We start from the raw sequence: 18,105 nt of genomic DNA on the forward strand, positions 1-18,105 counted from the left end.
ATTGTCGTCGTTGTAAGTTTTGTTGGGGAAGACCTGACCGGATTTACCTGCCTACCTGGTAGCATGAAACGCAGCCAGAGTTCCCCGTCCGTAACTCCCCATGACCGGGTCGGGTCACGAGCCTTTTTTTGCGAAAATGGTAGTCCTATAACGCCCAAGAGTCACCAACCATCATGGACCTGATCGCCGATCCCCGGATAGTTTCGACATAGGGCAGTCCCTACTGTAGCCGTTCCGGATGCTGGGTTACGTTTATTCCCGTGAAGAAGTGAAAAGCCGTCGGCCACGCACTTACGCTGAGATATTTTGGTGCTTCTGATTGAAATGGTTTAAATATCACCTAGCCTAAACTGTTCGATACTAACCTCAACGGAATTTGATCATCAAGCGGTTGGCTATCTGACAGCAACAGTTAACGGAAATCAACATGCTCACCATTAATTATCTTTTGTCGAATCGCGTGCTTACCCTCTTGGTGCCACGGGACCATATATGGTCCCACTCTTTTCACACCCTCTTTGAAAAAGAAATATATCAAACTGGCCAGAGAGATTTACTGTTACCCACTGTACAGCTATTGGCGTGAGACTACCAACGCTTAGTCAGCAACGGAAGTTATCGACTCTGTGTCATGGCGATTTAGCACGGTGCTGGAGACAAAACGACAGTGCAGATTCCCTTTCTGTTTATGATGCTGATTTACAGAAAATATTCAAACCTAAGATGTGGAATGATTGCTATGATCGATAATATTACGGTCGTATAGTGTATATTTACTGGCAGCAAGTCCATGATCAAAAGCTAAACATTGAATGGACAAGCCCGGAGTGATCGACAGGGCACGTTCGCATGATATAGCAGTGCCGCGTTTTCTTGTCCACCAATTGTCCGATATGGTCGCCCGTTTCGACGAATAACTGCTGCTTTTTTCATATGAAATGACAAATGATCATGTGTAATTGCTCTCACCACCTGACCGTGTGAATGAATTGCCCTAACCGTTTCACATTTTGTCGCAAAAGGAGATTTCAAAAGTGTGGCCAGGACATCTAACGTTAGTCGACGCTATATTGTAAATAAATTGTGTCAAGGTCGGTTTCACATGTGGTAGCTCGGCCCTCGTTCCTGTCGACGTGCACGCGACTCAAACATAAAACAACTATTGAATACATCGACATAACTTCTAAAATGATGTTTGTTTGTTTGTTGTATAACGCCGTACGCAATATCCAAGCTATATGACGGCGGTCTGTAAATAATCAATCCTGGACCAGACAATCCAGTGATTGACATCATGAGCATCGATCCACACAATTGGGATACGATGACATGCATCAACCAAGTCTGACAGACTGACCACCCGATCCCGTTAGTCGCCTCTTACGACAAGAATAGTCACCTTTTACGGCAAGCATGGGTTGCTGAAGAACTATTTTACCCCGGATCTTCACGGGTTCTAAAATGATTACAGCAATTACCCTTTTTGCATTTGGGTTAACCCCTTATGGATACGATGTGCTGTAAGGTTCGATTTCGATATGTTTTTCCTTCCATTGAAACTGATAATGGTGCTATAATTGGTTTGCTAAAATAGTGTTTTCCGCGAGACATGGTTCATGCTGTGATTGTACAAGATAATTGATAATCAATTATGTATGTATATACAAAATCTAATACACATTATAAATCTCCTCAGAAACTGGAATATATTATCATAGGACGACTGCTCGTATTTCCAACATTCTGCCATTGATATTAGATATCACGAATGGGAAGATTACCACGGCGACCGACGAGTGAATGAGACCGTTTATCACGAGACTATGTTAGAACATTAGGGGCCGTTTTCTAATTTTGGTATGTTGACGAATGTGCTTTTCATAGCTGTTTAAAGGTTTGATATTCCAAGAAAATAATGTGCATTTAGTTGAGTAAGGGAATGGAATGTTTTACAGTAAGAAAGCTGTTTAAATGGACCCAATATTAAACAACCTTTTTATTTTTTTAGCCTCATATATTAGAATCTCGCATGGTTCAATTTATAACATAAACAGTAAATATAACATTAGATCTACATCCAATATATAGGTAAATTTATAATCGATTTATGAATGCCAAAATGATTTCAGTGTAGACTAACTGTGATTTCGTTTTGATGTTTTAATTAGTTTTCATTTTGTTTTTTCGCTGTGCATTATATAAATTGTCAAATACTTCTATCAGTGACATAGGTATTTAGTAATAATTACTTTGTTTTGCATCCTTAGTAAGAAAGAGATTTTGTAAAAGAAAAATCTTGTCTAAGAGCAAAATGAACGCGTTCTTGTGGGTAGTTTAGCTAGGCCAAAAGAAAAAGGAAAGTTATATTTTCGAAGTTCAATACCAAGAATATATGACAAATAATTCCATGACTTTCATTCACCAACGATCATTATCTATTTCAAACTTTTCCTTTTGTAGAATGGGATGAAATGGAAAACTGTACTGGAAATAAACTATCACGAATGTCTTTGAATGTACATGTACACACCTAGGTGAAAAATACTCTTCTAAAGTCGTATTTGTAAAACAATATGAAAGAAAAAGTCTAAAAGGTCTATGTGTGTAAGCCAAGTTCGAAATGCATGCTAAGACGAGGATTTTATTACGGAATTACTGATATCTCGCTAGGCACCATGAGACTGTGCAGCGTTGTGAGACCGAGCGGATCGCGCGGAAGTATTAGAGACCAGCGCATTATGACAGGAGATATCTCAACTAGAGCTAAAACATGAGAGAACATCACATAAAAACAGATGTCTCAACTGGAGCTGAAACATTAGAGACCAACTCTTTTATAGGAAGTGGCGCGTCATACCTGTAGCTGAAACGTTCGAGATGAACTCATTCTATTAAGTGAGGCGTCACAACAGGAGCTGAAACATTAGAGACCATGCACTGTCTTTCGAAGCGATCTCAGATACGATTAATCTTAATAACTTACGTTCAAAGATAAGATATCTCAAGTTTAAGATCAGATACATTTTCGAAACTATCTTAAATATGTCGCAGATCGTATAAAGTTACTATCCCTATCAGAGAACTCATTTGTGTTAGAGATTGACAAAGCGGGGCGTTTTCCAGTGATGTCACGGGTATGTCCCAGCTGCTGACAATACCAACATGGAGAAGCGACACGAAATTCATAATCACATTTTCAGGTCACACTGTTTAACGCGCAACTTTTTGAGTAACACTACATATGTCCAATATGTAGACGTTTTGTTCTTATGATAAATGATACCATGACTACCGAACACAAATAGCATTCGAAGTGAGTGAGTGAGTGAGTGAGTATGGTTTTACGCCGCTTTTAGCAATATTCCAGCAATATCACGGCGGGGGACACCAGAAATGGGTTTCACACATTGTACCCATGTCGGGAATCGAACTCGGGTCTTCGTTGTGACGAGCGAACGCTGTGCTACGCAAAAGCATTTTTCAAACCCAATAAATGTAGTGTTACCACATAATTCGAATTGAAATATGCTTAGAAGATACTTCACCATTTTCCCTTCTAATGATCCTCTCGCGAGAGAGCAGAGCTTTGTGTAAACACATCGCGTACAAAGTCAAGGACGAAAGTAATTGAGGGACGTTATTCTAAATGACAATGAGGAGACCTATGATCGAATAGCAGGCGTTCAGAATTTAAGATGCGTGTTCAGGTCGGATTGTTTCTCGTATTTTTATGTCAAAAGTCAAGTTTATAGAGAAATCACTAACATTATACCTTGAAACACTCTAAAAAAAAATTGTTCAGGAAGCAGCGCACCCATGCACGAGCGAGTTACAATGACAAGGTTAGTTTGTTTTGTTGTTTACATATCCAATATATTTAACGAATAAACAGGAATTACGTTATGATGTCTCATGGAACACGTCACAAGTTAACGTAAACATACATATAATGTAGTCCTTTTCTATCCTTTTAAGTTAAGTAGAGCTAATAATAAACTGATTTGTCTGATTTGATTTAAATCTGGCTGAGGAGCGAAATATCTACATTGTCAGTGTGTAAAATCTATTCCAAAACGTAGTGTCATGACGCTTGTCTTGTCTGACAGCATTGCTGAGGGACAATTAATAGTATTTGTCCGGTGGCCCTATACTTTACAATGATATTATTGTTTGAATGGTCTCAAGTATCTATATTTTGTGAATATGACACGGGTAAATGTACACTTAAATTTTTAAAAAGACCAACATCAATTATTATTTTAAAATCGGTCCATAGAATGCAAAATTCATTATTGTGGTGAAAATATCTATTTTATGTTCATCAGTAAATTTCATTCAATAAACATTTTCTGCGAAAATATATTGGAAAGTGAATTTTGGACAACGTTCAATATATGTTACTTCTTTACGACATTTTAAACCCCAAAGAGCATGGGAGCCCATTTTTTACTTGATGTTCAAAACGCCATTCTTGATAATACGATACGAAAATACATGTATGTGCGTAACTTTTGCTCTCGAAATATCAATACATTGCTATATTTAATGGAATACATCTATGTCGTTAATCACCTGTTTTTAAAGAATGCAATTAATCAATAGACTATATTTAATCACTTGTCAAATATTTGTCTTTCAGTAATATAGATAACCGAGGTGTTTTTTAAAACGAAACAAAACACAATTACTTTTGCTAGAAAAACATTAAATATACTCTTTATACAAATATACTATACCATATTTGATCAGATGTATTTCCTTGTTAAATCATTTAGATTAGCTGCCCCTGAGTTATCAATAAGGTCACGGTCATTACCATAGAGCATGCCGACACCTTCCGTTTTAATTAAACCTTCCCAAATTATGGAAAAGGTATGTTCTTTCACACTTCTTTAGCATGGACTCGGATAGAAAAATATATTAAGCTATCGACTCCATGGTTATGTTTATCGCTGCCGCGATTAAGAACATTTCTAACGTGATATCTTCGATGCGTTCTTCGTGTTTTTGTCAATTTGAATCACAAAGTTTAACAAATTGAAATGTCAATCTTTGAACCTGAAGCTGATTATTTGTTTAAAAAATATCTATGGCAAAGTATGCCGCTATCTTGGCTGAAGATAACATAAAATTACGACAGGTATGGGACTATCTTAGATTTATGACAATCTTACGATATCTTAGGGCTACGATAGTTTCGAAAATAGGCTACGATAGCCTACGATTTCCTTACGATAACATTACGATAATTTAAGGGCTACGTTCGTTTCGCAAAAAATCGAGCTCATTATTATAGACGTTATTCGTCTTAGATGGAGGTAAGAAAGATACACTCATCTTATTATAAAATGGGGCGCCTCAAATGATACTGACACATTATTGGCCAATTAATTTCAAAAACCATAAAATTGAAAACGCTACTGTCTGTATCTGCATCGTCAAAGAGATCTAGATGGATCTCAACATGAGCTAAAACATTAAAAGTAAAACTCATTTTAATAGGAAGTGTTCAAATATGTTCAAGAATTCACAGATCCATTGCAGATCTAAACTCTGCAACTAAACACCACAGTGATCAATGTACAAACTGCAAAACAACCGATGACCTTGACGACTGATCTTTATATCACGATCAGTAACAAAATTCTGTTCCAGTTCTATATATCCAAATATAAAAACAATCTAGCTTTATTCTTTAGGCCATTTAATGCATCAACATTTTTCTCGACAATTTCAAATTTCATCATAATATACCGCAAATAATTTAGATTAATCTTTGACAAAACAATATTCGAAACAATCCAAACAAACCATATAATCTGAATCTAAATTCGTTTTTTTAAAAAAATCTGTGTATGGATTTAAATGTCAGTCAATGCGTGCAGGGGTTTAGCAAAGTCTCACCTTGTGAAGATTTGTTGATAAAAATTCCGAAGGAAAAAGTGACACCTAACCTCACCCCTCCCTATGCAGACACTGGTACTAAGTTTGCCGTTGCTTACAGCAAACCAAACAACTACCCTCGTGGGTGTAAGACTGCTGAATCGACGGAGCTAAACTAGTTTTTATTGCAATTAATACTAAGTTTTAATTGTTATAAAACCAACAGTTTGCAGGTTTCACAAAGAAAACAGCATGTGATGATGTTACTACACCTTTCATAGCGAGCTGGACAAGATAGAGCCGCAATGAATGATTAAAACGGTCAGTTCGGAACAAATACTCTGTATGTTTGCATATGTTGCTGGCCAATGTGTGGAGGTGTTGGCCAAAATTCTGCTTGTGAAAATTTATTGAAAACGATAATTCGGTGTGTGTATAGTGTGCACGCGCGGGTTCGAATCCCGACATGGGTACAATGCGTGAAGCCCATTTCTGGTGTCCCCCGCCGTGATATTGCTGGAATATTGCTAAAAGCGGCGTATAAACCATACTCATTCATTCATTCATTCATTCTCTAAAAAATACTGATAAATGATATACCACTTGTTCGTACGGTGGCGGTCGGTCGGGTAGCCTAGTGGTTAAAGCGTTCGCTCGTCACGCCGAAGGCCCGGGTTCGATTCCCGACATGGGTACAAAGTGTGAAGCCCATTTCTGGTGTCCCCCGCCGTGATATTGCTGGAATATTGCTAAAAGCGGCGTAAAACCATACTCACTCACTCACTCACTCGTACGGGTGGCGTTTAGAAATGGTATATTAACACTGCATAATTGTGTTGAGGAAGCCGTTATGATGTCAACGAAACTGCTTTCTCTTGTTTACATCACTGGTGTTGTATGGAGAAACCATGTTAAAACGTTCGCTCGTGTGACGAAAATCCGCCAATACCCAAATTGGGTAAAATGTCTGAAACCCATCCTTGGTCTTCCCGTCGTAATGCGGTTTAAATAAAATTATAATTGTGTTATTGCTTAAATTGAAAACACCAACGAAATAGGTGTACATGTACATGTTGTATTCTTACACTAAATAATACGCTTCATTCATTGACGACAAGGGACGACCACACACACACACACACACACACACACACACACACACACACACACACCCACCCAGAGAAACACTCTTTCTTACCGGCCTGGTGCCCTGGTGCTGTTTTGTATTGAATACAGCACAACATCATCGGCGAATCGTTACAGCAACAGCGATTATTCGTTTACATAATTATATGTTCACCAACAGATTGTTTAATTCAAATTGCTGCACTTACCATGTCGTTTTATTCAACGTCCTCTCCAGAGGAAAAATACGTCTGGGCAGAAAATCAAGCTGAAAAGTGCTTCTTCGTGAAAAGTCTTCATAATGCACATGGCATACCTAAGTTTTAAACGCAGCGTTCAAATCGTTTAGCGATTTTAAATGAATTCTTAATAGCTTGTTATAATTAATTTCACATGCACCGGTGCATTTGATAAAGTAAAAGCGTCGTCTGCTTCGATCCATTGAGTCTGGATTACGCGCAGGAAAAACTCGTGCAACGGAAGTGTTTCCCGATTGGCTAAACTCGTAATCATGACATCACGTGACTATTCTGGTGAACACCTGCATGAAATATACAACACTTTTTACCTGATTTGACATTTGTTTATATAAATAATCTTAGCGAGGTTAAAGCGTTGACTCGTCACACCAATTCACCACATGGGTACACCACGTAGAGCCGATTTTGACCCCCTCTCCGTAATATTGCTTGGATTTTGTAATAGTAAATGGTAATTTTTAGCGGTATTCATCATAATAGAATGGAGATGTAATTCTGTGGATGGTCGACCATGAGTTGCCAAGCGCTTAACATTTTAATGCATTTTAATAATAATGATGATTGTGAAAAATTATGAACAATATGTATAAAGTACCACACGAGCAAAAACGTATTCACTGAGGGTCAAAGGAAAGTATACCGAGTTTGTTTTGTATGTAATGGAAACTTATTGAAAGAAATGGTGTTACATTTGATTGCCTATTTAACCACCACTCATTCCTGCAACAGTTTGTGAAAAGTAACCTGTGGATAAATAATTTTGTGTAAAAATATATTGGTTCGATGAAGACTAGGCTAGGAAATGAACTTGCAACCACATGACCCCTAACATGTTTGAAATTTTATTAATTTATGCCGAAAAGAGCAAATTTATTGATTTTCAAGATAAGATATCAAAGATACCCATCAACGAAATTCATATAGTCGGTCCCTCGGATCCGGACTGAGCTCCAGATAACTTTTTGAGCAATTGAGTTTTTTACTCTAGGGTTTCTATTTTAAATGGGTTAAAAGATATTTCATTGGGTAACCAAAATATTTTCACTCATCTATTCATCACTCTATTCATCACTCTATTGGGTTTTCCCCCAAATAAGTGAATATTTTAAGATTTAAAAAATGAAATAATGTGTTAGATGTATATAACTGTTCTAAATATATAGGCTTGGCTCGGAAAGTAAATTAGTTCTTAATTGTGTTTCGGAAATTAGCTCCTGTAAATTTGTACGCATGCTGAAAAAGCTTGATTTGGGTATTTACGCGAGCTGTTTTTATACATTTGAGTTTTTCATTTAAAATAATTGGGTTTTGAATATTTTTGGGGGTATTTTATGCAAATACGCTGCTAATAGGATGTATATAATGTGAGCCAATTTTAAAGAGACCAAATTTCTGGGTTCATCACTACATTCCAGTTCAGTTTCAAGTATTCAATGGTTCAGAGGATAATGAGGAGGGGGGGTTCTATGTAATATGCTAGTACCACTTAATCTGAGAATATGTCAACATCAACATAATTTTATTATCTGAACACATTGACAAACGATTAATAAAAAAAATGAAAAAAGGTAACAGGAAAGTGAACAAAAATATAAACTTGACTCGATGCACCGAGGCGAGGTCAACCATCAAGTGTGGATTTATATATGACGTCATATAAGTTTGTAAAGAGGTGAATTTCGAGTCGAACGGGAGCATGAGGATGAAATTATACTTACTGCTGTTGTAAATGAAGTTTATGGAACAGTTAGGGAAAATACCACGACGCATGAACCTACCATGGCACCAACAAATTGGGAATATCACTGATTTATGAATGTTTTGCTTGTGTTTGGATAATCGCAAACCAATTCGGACGATGTGGAATGGACTGGTGGGGATTGAACGGGGTGCTCTGAAACTAGACTGTTTTGTGCAAGGGTGTGTTATATTTGGAGTTTGTGATTTGTCGTGTGTGCTGTAATACTTTACTTGGCTGGTGTTTCTTGTCACCTGAGATGGACCTACTGTATGACCTGATGCCAGCTTCATTTCTGTGCCCCGTCCTCCCTCAATTGCCGCCGCTTCTCGGCCTAGAATGTACGGCGAAGGTCGGCCAGCTCAGAAACCGGAATAGTAATTCCGTCTATGGGTATTTTCTCGTCCCCGATGACCAATCGGTAAAACAGGTAGGCAATTTTAAAAAATTTTTTTTTTTAAATCAAGTTTCTTTCCTTACCTTTTTATGTCATATTTTTTAAAAAGCTAGATAAATTTTAAGGAAGAGAATATATGGATGTCAACTTCTTTATTATGAGGAACACAACGTTTCGGAGTATATGCTTACTCCTTCATAAGGTGACTGAATGCCTTACTAACTTACTTTGGAGATTTAACGTGCGCTTTCCGACTCATGCGTATTTCGCACACGGGCCCGGCCAGGCCATTTAATGTGTTTCCGAAAGGGGCGAAAGTGGTGTGTGCAACCCAAGAGGGGGTTTAGGGGTTGCTTATATAGAGTTTGGGAATTTTGAGATTTGGAATAGATGCCGATGGGGTTGGTAAGTAGAACTAAGGGAGCTGGGTATGGTGGATGTTTGTTTGTTTGTGTGATTTTGATTTGGTAGATGATAGTGTTTTTAGATGCGTTTTATTAGTTCCGTTTTGATTAAGAATACGCCTAAGGCCTTGAAATTTTCTAGTTTATTTTGTGGGTTTAGTATTGCTTCTAGAGTGAGAGCCTTGTTTAGATTGAGGGTGGTTTGTAATGCGGTTCGATGTGTTAGGTAGTGTGTGCAGTGGATGAGTGCGTGTTCTGGGGTTTCTAGTTGTTTGCAGTGTGGGCAGTTACCTGTAGTATGTTTTTTTTTAATTATTTAGGTGGTTATTTAGGTTGGTGTGTCCTGTTTGGAGTTTAGTGATTACTCTGTCGATTCTTTTTGATGGATGGAGAATTTTTGGTTTGGTTAGTGGTTTGCTGAGTACTTTTTTGATTTGGCTATTTGAGTTTAGATATAGGTTATGCCATTTTTTGGTGATTTTTTGCTTGTTTACGCTTTTAATTTCTGAGTTTGAGATGGGTAAGTTTAAGCTTATTTCTGGGATTTTGAGGGATAGTTTGGCTGCCTTATCGGCGTTTTCATTACCGTATATTCCTACGTGGGCGGGTATCCACAAGAAGGTTATTTGGTCGCTGCCTTAGTAAGGTCCTTGGAGCTTTTAAGTATTTGATTTATTAATTTAGGTCGGTTTTTGGTATTTTTGTATTGGAGGGCTTGCAGTCCACTTAGGGAGTCGGTAAGTATTAGGATTTTTGTTTTGTTTTTTTGGATTCTTGATTATGGAGGGCTGAGGCCATGCCCATTAGTTCTGCCGTGAATATTGCTTGGTTGTTTGGGAGTCGGAAGGATTGTGTGGCTTTAGTTGGTTGTGTGGTATGGACTCCAAAAATGAATGCCATGAGGCAGAGAGCATATATATGTACATGTAAGGACAACAAAATTAATAAGATAACAAAAGGTGGAAAATAACAAAGGGTAGAAGCTAACAAAGGAAGCCAACAGATGATTGGCGCTGATAGGTGATTAGCAAAAGACAATGGAAGCCAACACTTAAGTTATCATAGATAAGTAATATGTAATGGCACTGATAGGTGAAAGAATGGACATAGCAAAGGGCAAATGGAAGCCAGCTAGGTAATTAGTCCCGACAAAGATAAAAGCAATAAGTCCCAATCACTAGGCAGAAAGGTTCCCTGGTCACGGTTCATGGCTGGCTGGTGTCTCCTGATGTCAATGGCTTCTTGTAGTTTTTTTTGTCGCCAGTTGTTGTTGGTAGACAGGACTTTGGTAGCTTCCAACGTGAAGTTATGGTTTTCGTTCTTCACCATGTGATCGGAAAGCGGATTTCAGGTCGAGTTTAACAGAGGCCCGATGTTCTTTGAGTCTGGTGTTGAGGGGTCTAAGGGTTTCTCCAATGTACTAGTGGCCACAGTTGCAGGGTATCTGCTATATACATCGGGGGTTGGGACTTGCGCTGCTTGTGCCTCTAACATTGTCTTGTAGATGGTCTTGATGGACAATTTTATTTGTCTTACCATTGAACATTTTCAGAGCCTATTAGTTAAGTGTTTTTCATTTTAGATTTGCTGTGTCTTGGTTTCTCAAAATCTTGGAGGTGTTTTTTTTCGATACGATAGTGAATCTGGTTTAAGTTTGGGATTGATCAGGGGCAGTCGCTTTGATCTGTGTCGGCGGCCACATCTGAGCAGGGTATATCTAGTCTACAGTATTGTTTTCATTCCCAATTGTCTTGGTGCTAGATTCCTAGATTGCCAGATTCCTGTCATTTCGGAAAACAAGGCAGGAAAGTCAATAACGCTCAATAAATCAATTTCGTTCACCTCAGTAATACTACAGAATTCATTTTCTTCACTTGCGTCATTAGTATTGCTAGATAGCCATTCAAAATCCAAATCACCGTAAGGACAATCTATTTTGTTTCATGTAGCAGCATGACGACATCAAACACCAGAACCAAAGCATTCATTTATAAGTCAGATGAAATGTTACAAGACCAGACAAAACACTATTGTATGCATTGCACTTATTCGTTCATAAGTGTTGCGTATATTGACTCTAGCTGAGGGGGCACGGGTGGCCCAGTCGTCTAAGGCGCCGCGATTCGCTGTGCAGAGTTGCGTCCCTTGGGCACGCCAGAAACCTATGATTGTGGGTTCGAATCCCGGTTCGCCCCAATTATGTTTCTAGGTTTGTCAGCACCATACCCGTGCTCGTGGGTTTCACCGAAGTGGTAAACGTCTGAGACCTGCATCACTTCGGGCTTTCCTCCCACATTAAGCTGACACGCCGTGATATAACTGGAATACTGTTAAAAGCGGCGTTAAACCCAACTCACTCACTCACTCACGACTCTAGCTGAGATGCTGTCGTGTTCGTCGGGAGATTCTACATGTTGGTTCTGAAACTCGGCAGCGGATGGTGTACGATCCTTATATGGAAACGCAAGCTCCTTCCCTTCCCAGGGCATGACACCTTCGTTACACTCTCGGTAACATCGCTGCCACCAGTGTGGGCGCGGCCAATACTCTGTACAGTTATATTTGAAAAAGGTTTACGACTGACCATATTTCCCAGATGAACAGATTTAACTTTTTGTTTGTTTGATCAGATTGGTTCGAGATTGCAGACGAACGGAAAATCACCCAAATTCCCCCTTACATTCTTACGATACCAATTACAAGATAGTTGAAAACAAATAGAAATTCCAATAGTAAGCATAACGGTCCGTCTGTTGCGAGTTCAACTCCAAGCATATTTCAAAGTTTAGTATGTAAATTATTTGAACAGGTAATGTTTATGGGCGATATTTTATTGTACACAATACACATAGAATGATTGCAAGAAGCTCAGACACATTCTTTGGGTGGTATGAAGACATCGGGGTCAGAAATACCAATGGAAACATCGTAGAAACTGAAAAAGAACAACTCTGCGAGATCACAGGAATATTTGCCATGGTAACTGGATTTGACATCTATATCTAGATTGAATGGGGGCACGTGTGGCGCAGTCTTCTAAGACACCGCTATGCCCAGTGCAGGGTTGCATCCCTTGGGCACGCCAGAAACCCATGATCGTGGGTTAGAATCCCGGTTTGCCCAATTATTTTTCTAGGTCTGTAAGCAACATTCCCGTGCTCGGGGGTTTCACCAAAGCGGCTAATGTCCGTGACCTCCATCACTTCGGGCTTTATTAGTCTCGTAGCCATAGTGCTAACTTTGCCATGCCATGAAAAGTTATCTCTAGATTACGTCAGTACTGAAGGTCACTGTAGCGATAAGTTCAGATGGAACCCTGATGTTCCTGCTAAAATGATTTATCCATTTGTGCTCGGATAATAATGAATGTATTTAAGCTATGCCTCTTACGACAGGCATAATCTCCTTTTATGGCAAGCATGGGTTGCTGAAGACCTATTCTAACCCGGATCTTCATGGGTCCTTTAAGCTATGCATGACGTCAATCAGAACACATATAAAGAAACTGTGATGTTTCCTATGTTTGATAGCTGTAGATAGTTTAAAGTGGGACACTCACTATCTAACAACAGCCCCCGTCTCGTTGCTGAAGAAACCTGTCTGGATGGGAAGACAGTCAGCTCCGGTCATTGTCATGTAGTATGGATCTGGAACAATCAAATATTATTCGTTCGTTCGCTCGCCCACCCACTCACTCAGAAGATGTGTAACCCATGGCAACTGATACTCGTATATCAATAGTTATGTTTCAGATCCGGAACAATGGTAAAAGTAGTTACATATTCCATGTTACAAATGCGGTTTCACTGTATATAATATTCAATCATCAAACAGAAAAGACAGAGGCGTACGGCTGTTGTTTTGTTGTTCAAGGCAGCGCTCAGCAATATTCCAGCCTGTAAATAATCAAGAGTGGATCAGACAATCCACTGATTGACATCATGATCATCGATCCACGCAACACACGAATCTCTGAGCCTGACCACTTGGTCCAATTAGCTAACTCTTTCGACAAGAACAGTTTGCTAACCTACACGGGTTAGGTGTAAGGTCCTTGCATCGTGTCGAAAATGCCAGAAAATCTAAATTTAAATTTGGAGAGGGTATTCACTATGCTGCCAACGTTTCAAGGCGATGCTGCATTTTTTATTGTTCAGTTGTTATGTATGTGCGGGGGATACGGGTGGCCCAGTCGTCTAAGGCGCCGCGAATCGCCGTGCAGAGTTGCTTCCCTTTGGCACGCCAGAAACCTATGATTGTGGGTTCGAATCCCGGTTCGCCTCGATTATGTTTCTAGGTTTGTCTGCACCATACCCGTGCCCGTGGGTTTCACCGAAGTCACCGAATGTCTGAGACCTGCATCACTTTCCTCCCACATTAAGCTGACAAGCCGTGATATAACTGGCACACTGTTAAAAGCAGCGTTAACCAGAACTAACTCACTTACAATCTTTTTGCGTTAAAGGTTGGAAGATTTCAGTGTTTGAAGTTCCTAGGTTTGGGGACGTGGAGAATCCTGGTAGAATTTATTCTCAGCACCCTATTCCTTGTCTTAATAAGCGTCAAAAATTGGTGGTCTGGCTCGGCAATATGTTTGTTTGCGTGTCATCTTGCCCCAAAGGCACAGGGCGTTGTTCATAATATCACCCACTGGTTTACCTCGATGTATGTAGTCCAGCGCAGTATGGCTGGAGTATGACTGGATGCGGCAAAAAACAACAGACAAACTAAAAACTATCTTCTTCCAGTAGGAACTCACTGTTATCCTCGTCACGACCGTCGAAGACGTTGACGATAACGTGTTCGTCAGGAACGCCAGCGGCGCCGACATCAGCGGTTCCCCTGAACCTGGCGTCTGGGGGGACAGAGTAGGAGCGACAGGGGCGGGGATTGGCAGTCACGTTGCACTCGTGGGTTAGGAGGTTGAGCTTGTAATGCTTGTCCTGGGAAAACATGCATATGCTTGGATATCGTTTAGGTTTGGGTCTATGTGGCAATCCTGCGTGAGTTAGGTAGGAGTGGTTTTCATGTTTGCCGTGGAAGGATTCGAAACACAGATTCACACCGATAATGAACTTTTGTCTATTAACAAAGGTGGGAAATGAACTGACACACCCTGATGTAACTGAATTACACTGCACTCACTCACTCACTCACTCACTCACTCACTCACTCACACACTCACTCACTCACTCACTCATTCACAACAGAGATATGTTTAAAGCGCATGGCATTTTTGCTCCGGTCAATGGATCAGTGTGGATTCAATTTCGATTCTTCCTGGGGTATATACAAGGAATTGCGTATTTCCTACCTAATTGTCCAGGAATAGTAATTCATGAACTTTGATATCCCGGCCGATCTGACTCCTTTGCATCTCCCAGAACCTCCTCTGTGTGTCGTCATACGCAAAATGGCTAGTGATGACGACTTTCTGGTCTGGGTCGAACTGGAAAAAACGAGATCGATAATTCATATCAGTGTATACATCCCCGAGAAGTATTGCAGTTTTCCAAAAATTAAAAAAAAGAAAGATATTTCCAATTGGCAAAAACAGGTCCTCAGCCCTCCCCTAGAAAATATAATAACATAATAATACAGTTATTTAGCGTTGTGTATCATATATGTTACTTGCTTATTCTAAAGCATATAAGATAAGTACACGTGTTCCTATCTGCGACATCAGTATGTTGTCAAAATAAACTGACTATCGAGTTATCCGTTGTTCGAGATAAGCGGAGTGCATATAATGACTAGGAATTCACCAGACAGTTACATCGATTTAACTGAAAGTATCTTCCAAAACAAACAATGTATTTGAGTAAACATTTTACTTCGCGTGGTTTTGTTACACCAAGCCGTTTATGGAATGGCCGTTGGATGACCGCAAACATATGTAAGCATCCATTAACGTATAGTTTTTGTTGTTGTTTGTTTTGTATTGATTGTTAAAACATATGAGATGAGTACATGGGCATTTGGACACTTACGATAGAAAACTGGCCTTCAATCTGCTCAGGACTTCCTGAAGAAGGATCAACAACAGCGACTAAATGTCAAGCTAAACAATCCTTGGTTGAGAGGTGTTGAAATGTTTAAGACCACTTTTCCCAAAGCATTGTAACGTTACGATCACCGTAGCATTCTTCTCTGCTCTTCATAAGGATATGTCAATTTCAGGTGGGGACTGACTGTGATTCTTTGGAGATGTTGGCATATACATAGTACTCGTTGTTGAGTCTTTTGTTTGTTTGTTTGTTATTTAACGCCGCACTCAGCAATATTCCAGCTATATGACGGCGGTCTGTAAATAATCGAGTCTGGACCAGACAATCCAGTCATTGACATCATGAGCATCGATCCACGCAATTGGGATCGATGACATGCATCAACCAAGTCAGCGAGCCTGACCACCCGATCCCGTTAGTCGCCTCTTACGACAAGAATAGTCGCCTTTCAGTTCAAGCATGGGTTGCTGAAGACCTATTCTACCCCGGATCTTCACGGGCCTGTGAGTCTTGGAACGGATAACTCGAGCTTGTGGTTCATATTCATTAATTACTTTATTACGCAAGGCATAAACATGCAATATTGGGAGATAAAACTAAAGTTGAATAAATTGCCAACTGTATACTTATGAATGATGCTACAAGACATGAGGTTTAACCAACTACTCACTGCAAGGGTGTGGCAATTGCGCCAGGGAGGCTACCCAGAGAAAAGCCAGCGAGACAACCAGCAACATGACGGCTTGCTCAGGAGACAGAAATAACGTAATTTTAGATGCACTTCATCTGTGATTGTTATGATATCCTGGAAGGGACATTGTCGGGTTGTGAAACTTTCTGTTTGTTTTTGTCAGGGCGACAATGCGACAACGCGACAATGTCCCTTCTAGGATTCCATAGATTTTTCGAGGGGTTGACCGTCAATGTACACACCACTTGCAGTGACCTCCGCACTTTCTTATCGTCCACATTTCGATGAGATAAAATTCTATAATTATTTAAGGCTTTGAAAACTTTCAGCATAACAGCAGGAATCGTTTTACACGTTGTACTATATATAAAGAATCGAACCTGGGTTTTCGAAGCGCCGACAGCGCAGTTTAACCATCGGTCAACCGGAACTTACTTAAATCGTATACTATTAAAATGTATTTCAGGGATCGACAGATTAACTGTAGTAATGTGAAAGAATCGGATGGTCCCTAACTTCTTTTGAGTAGTATAAATAATGACACCTGGGCAAATGGTTGAGTGCAAGATCAACGATCCGAACCATCGAGGAAATCCGCTAAGTTACCGATCCTCACCACCACTTCTAGTCAAGCCCGAAGTACTGGGGACCTAGTCTTCTACGGAATCCCAGCTGCATTTGTGGTCGTGTAAATAAAAGCGACAAACCCCTTTCGATATTCATAAGAAATCAAAAACAGAGTCGATTGTACGATTCCGACTATACCGTGAGCAGTTGTGTATGAATTCCTATCTAATAGTGATGATACCAGGTGTTCGCGAAAAGGTGAGGATATCGTAACCCCACCGGTGGCAGCCGTCACAAACACATGCACAGGCAAGGCAAACACGGGCATATATGGTACTGAGCACGTACAACACTAAATGCCCTGGGAATACATTTCGTCTTCTCCGTATTCAGGATCCAACTATTCTCTTTAAGTGTATCGGGTGGCCCGATTGTCTCATGCGCCGCGATTCGATGTGCAGAGTTGCGTCCCTTGAGCACGCCAGAAACCTATGACTGTTGGTTCGAATCCCGTCTCGCCCCGATTATGTATCTAGGTTTGTAAGCACCATACCCGTGCTCGTGGGTTTCACAGGATATATACTGGAGATATAACTGGAATAATGCTAAAAGCGGCGTTAAACTCAACTCACTCACACACTTTAATTGTATCACACAACAGACGCGCTGTAAGGAATCCCAACTAGTCCGATGGTCGTATAAATAAACCCCTTATTAATAAATATTGACATGTACAACACTGGATGACCATATTTCCAAAAGAAACAGGTTACGTCAGGGTCATTTAAGTCTTCAGAAACTTGTGTTGCACCCTTTTAGAATAGTGACCGCTGACTACTAACCCTAAATCAGACTATCCACCTGACGTCACCAAACTGACTTAGATGTTGCCGGTGATATATCTTCATCTATCACAATGTTTGAAGACAAGAAAGTCAATGTTTTGTATTGAACGTACATTTCTTGCAAGCTGCAGCACCAGTGAAACATTGGCTTACTGAGGCAGAAATGCTTTACCTCTGATCTGACAAG

At 39.9% G+C, this 18,105-nt stretch overlaps 1 protein-coding gene across 1 annotated transcript; it reads right to left on the bottom strand.

Moving 5' to 3' along the window:
* Positions 1-12,630: 12,630 nt before the first annotated feature.
* LOC124116161 (mammalian ependymin-related protein 1-like) lies at positions 12,631-14,762 on the bottom strand. The gene is made up of 3 exons (XM_046477397.2): positions 14,567-14,762; positions 13,367-13,454; positions 12,631-12,742 (listed from the first exon to the last, which is right to left on the bottom strand). The coding sequence occupies exons 1-3, from the start codon at positions 14,760-14,762 to the stop codon at positions 12,676-12,678; spliced, it is 351 nt and encodes a 116-aa protein (XP_046333353.2). The 3' UTR covers positions 12,631-12,675.
* Positions 14,763-18,105: the final 3,343 nt, after the last annotated feature.

The sequence above is a fragment of the Haliotis rufescens genome, unplaced genomic scaffold, assembly GCF_023055435.1.
Source record: "Haliotis rufescens isolate VD_foot unplaced genomic scaffold, xgHalRufe1.0.p SCAF_3, whole genome shotgun sequence".
Classification (NCBI taxonomy): domain Eukaryota; kingdom Metazoa; phylum Mollusca; class Gastropoda; order Lepetellida; family Haliotidae; genus Haliotis; species Haliotis rufescens.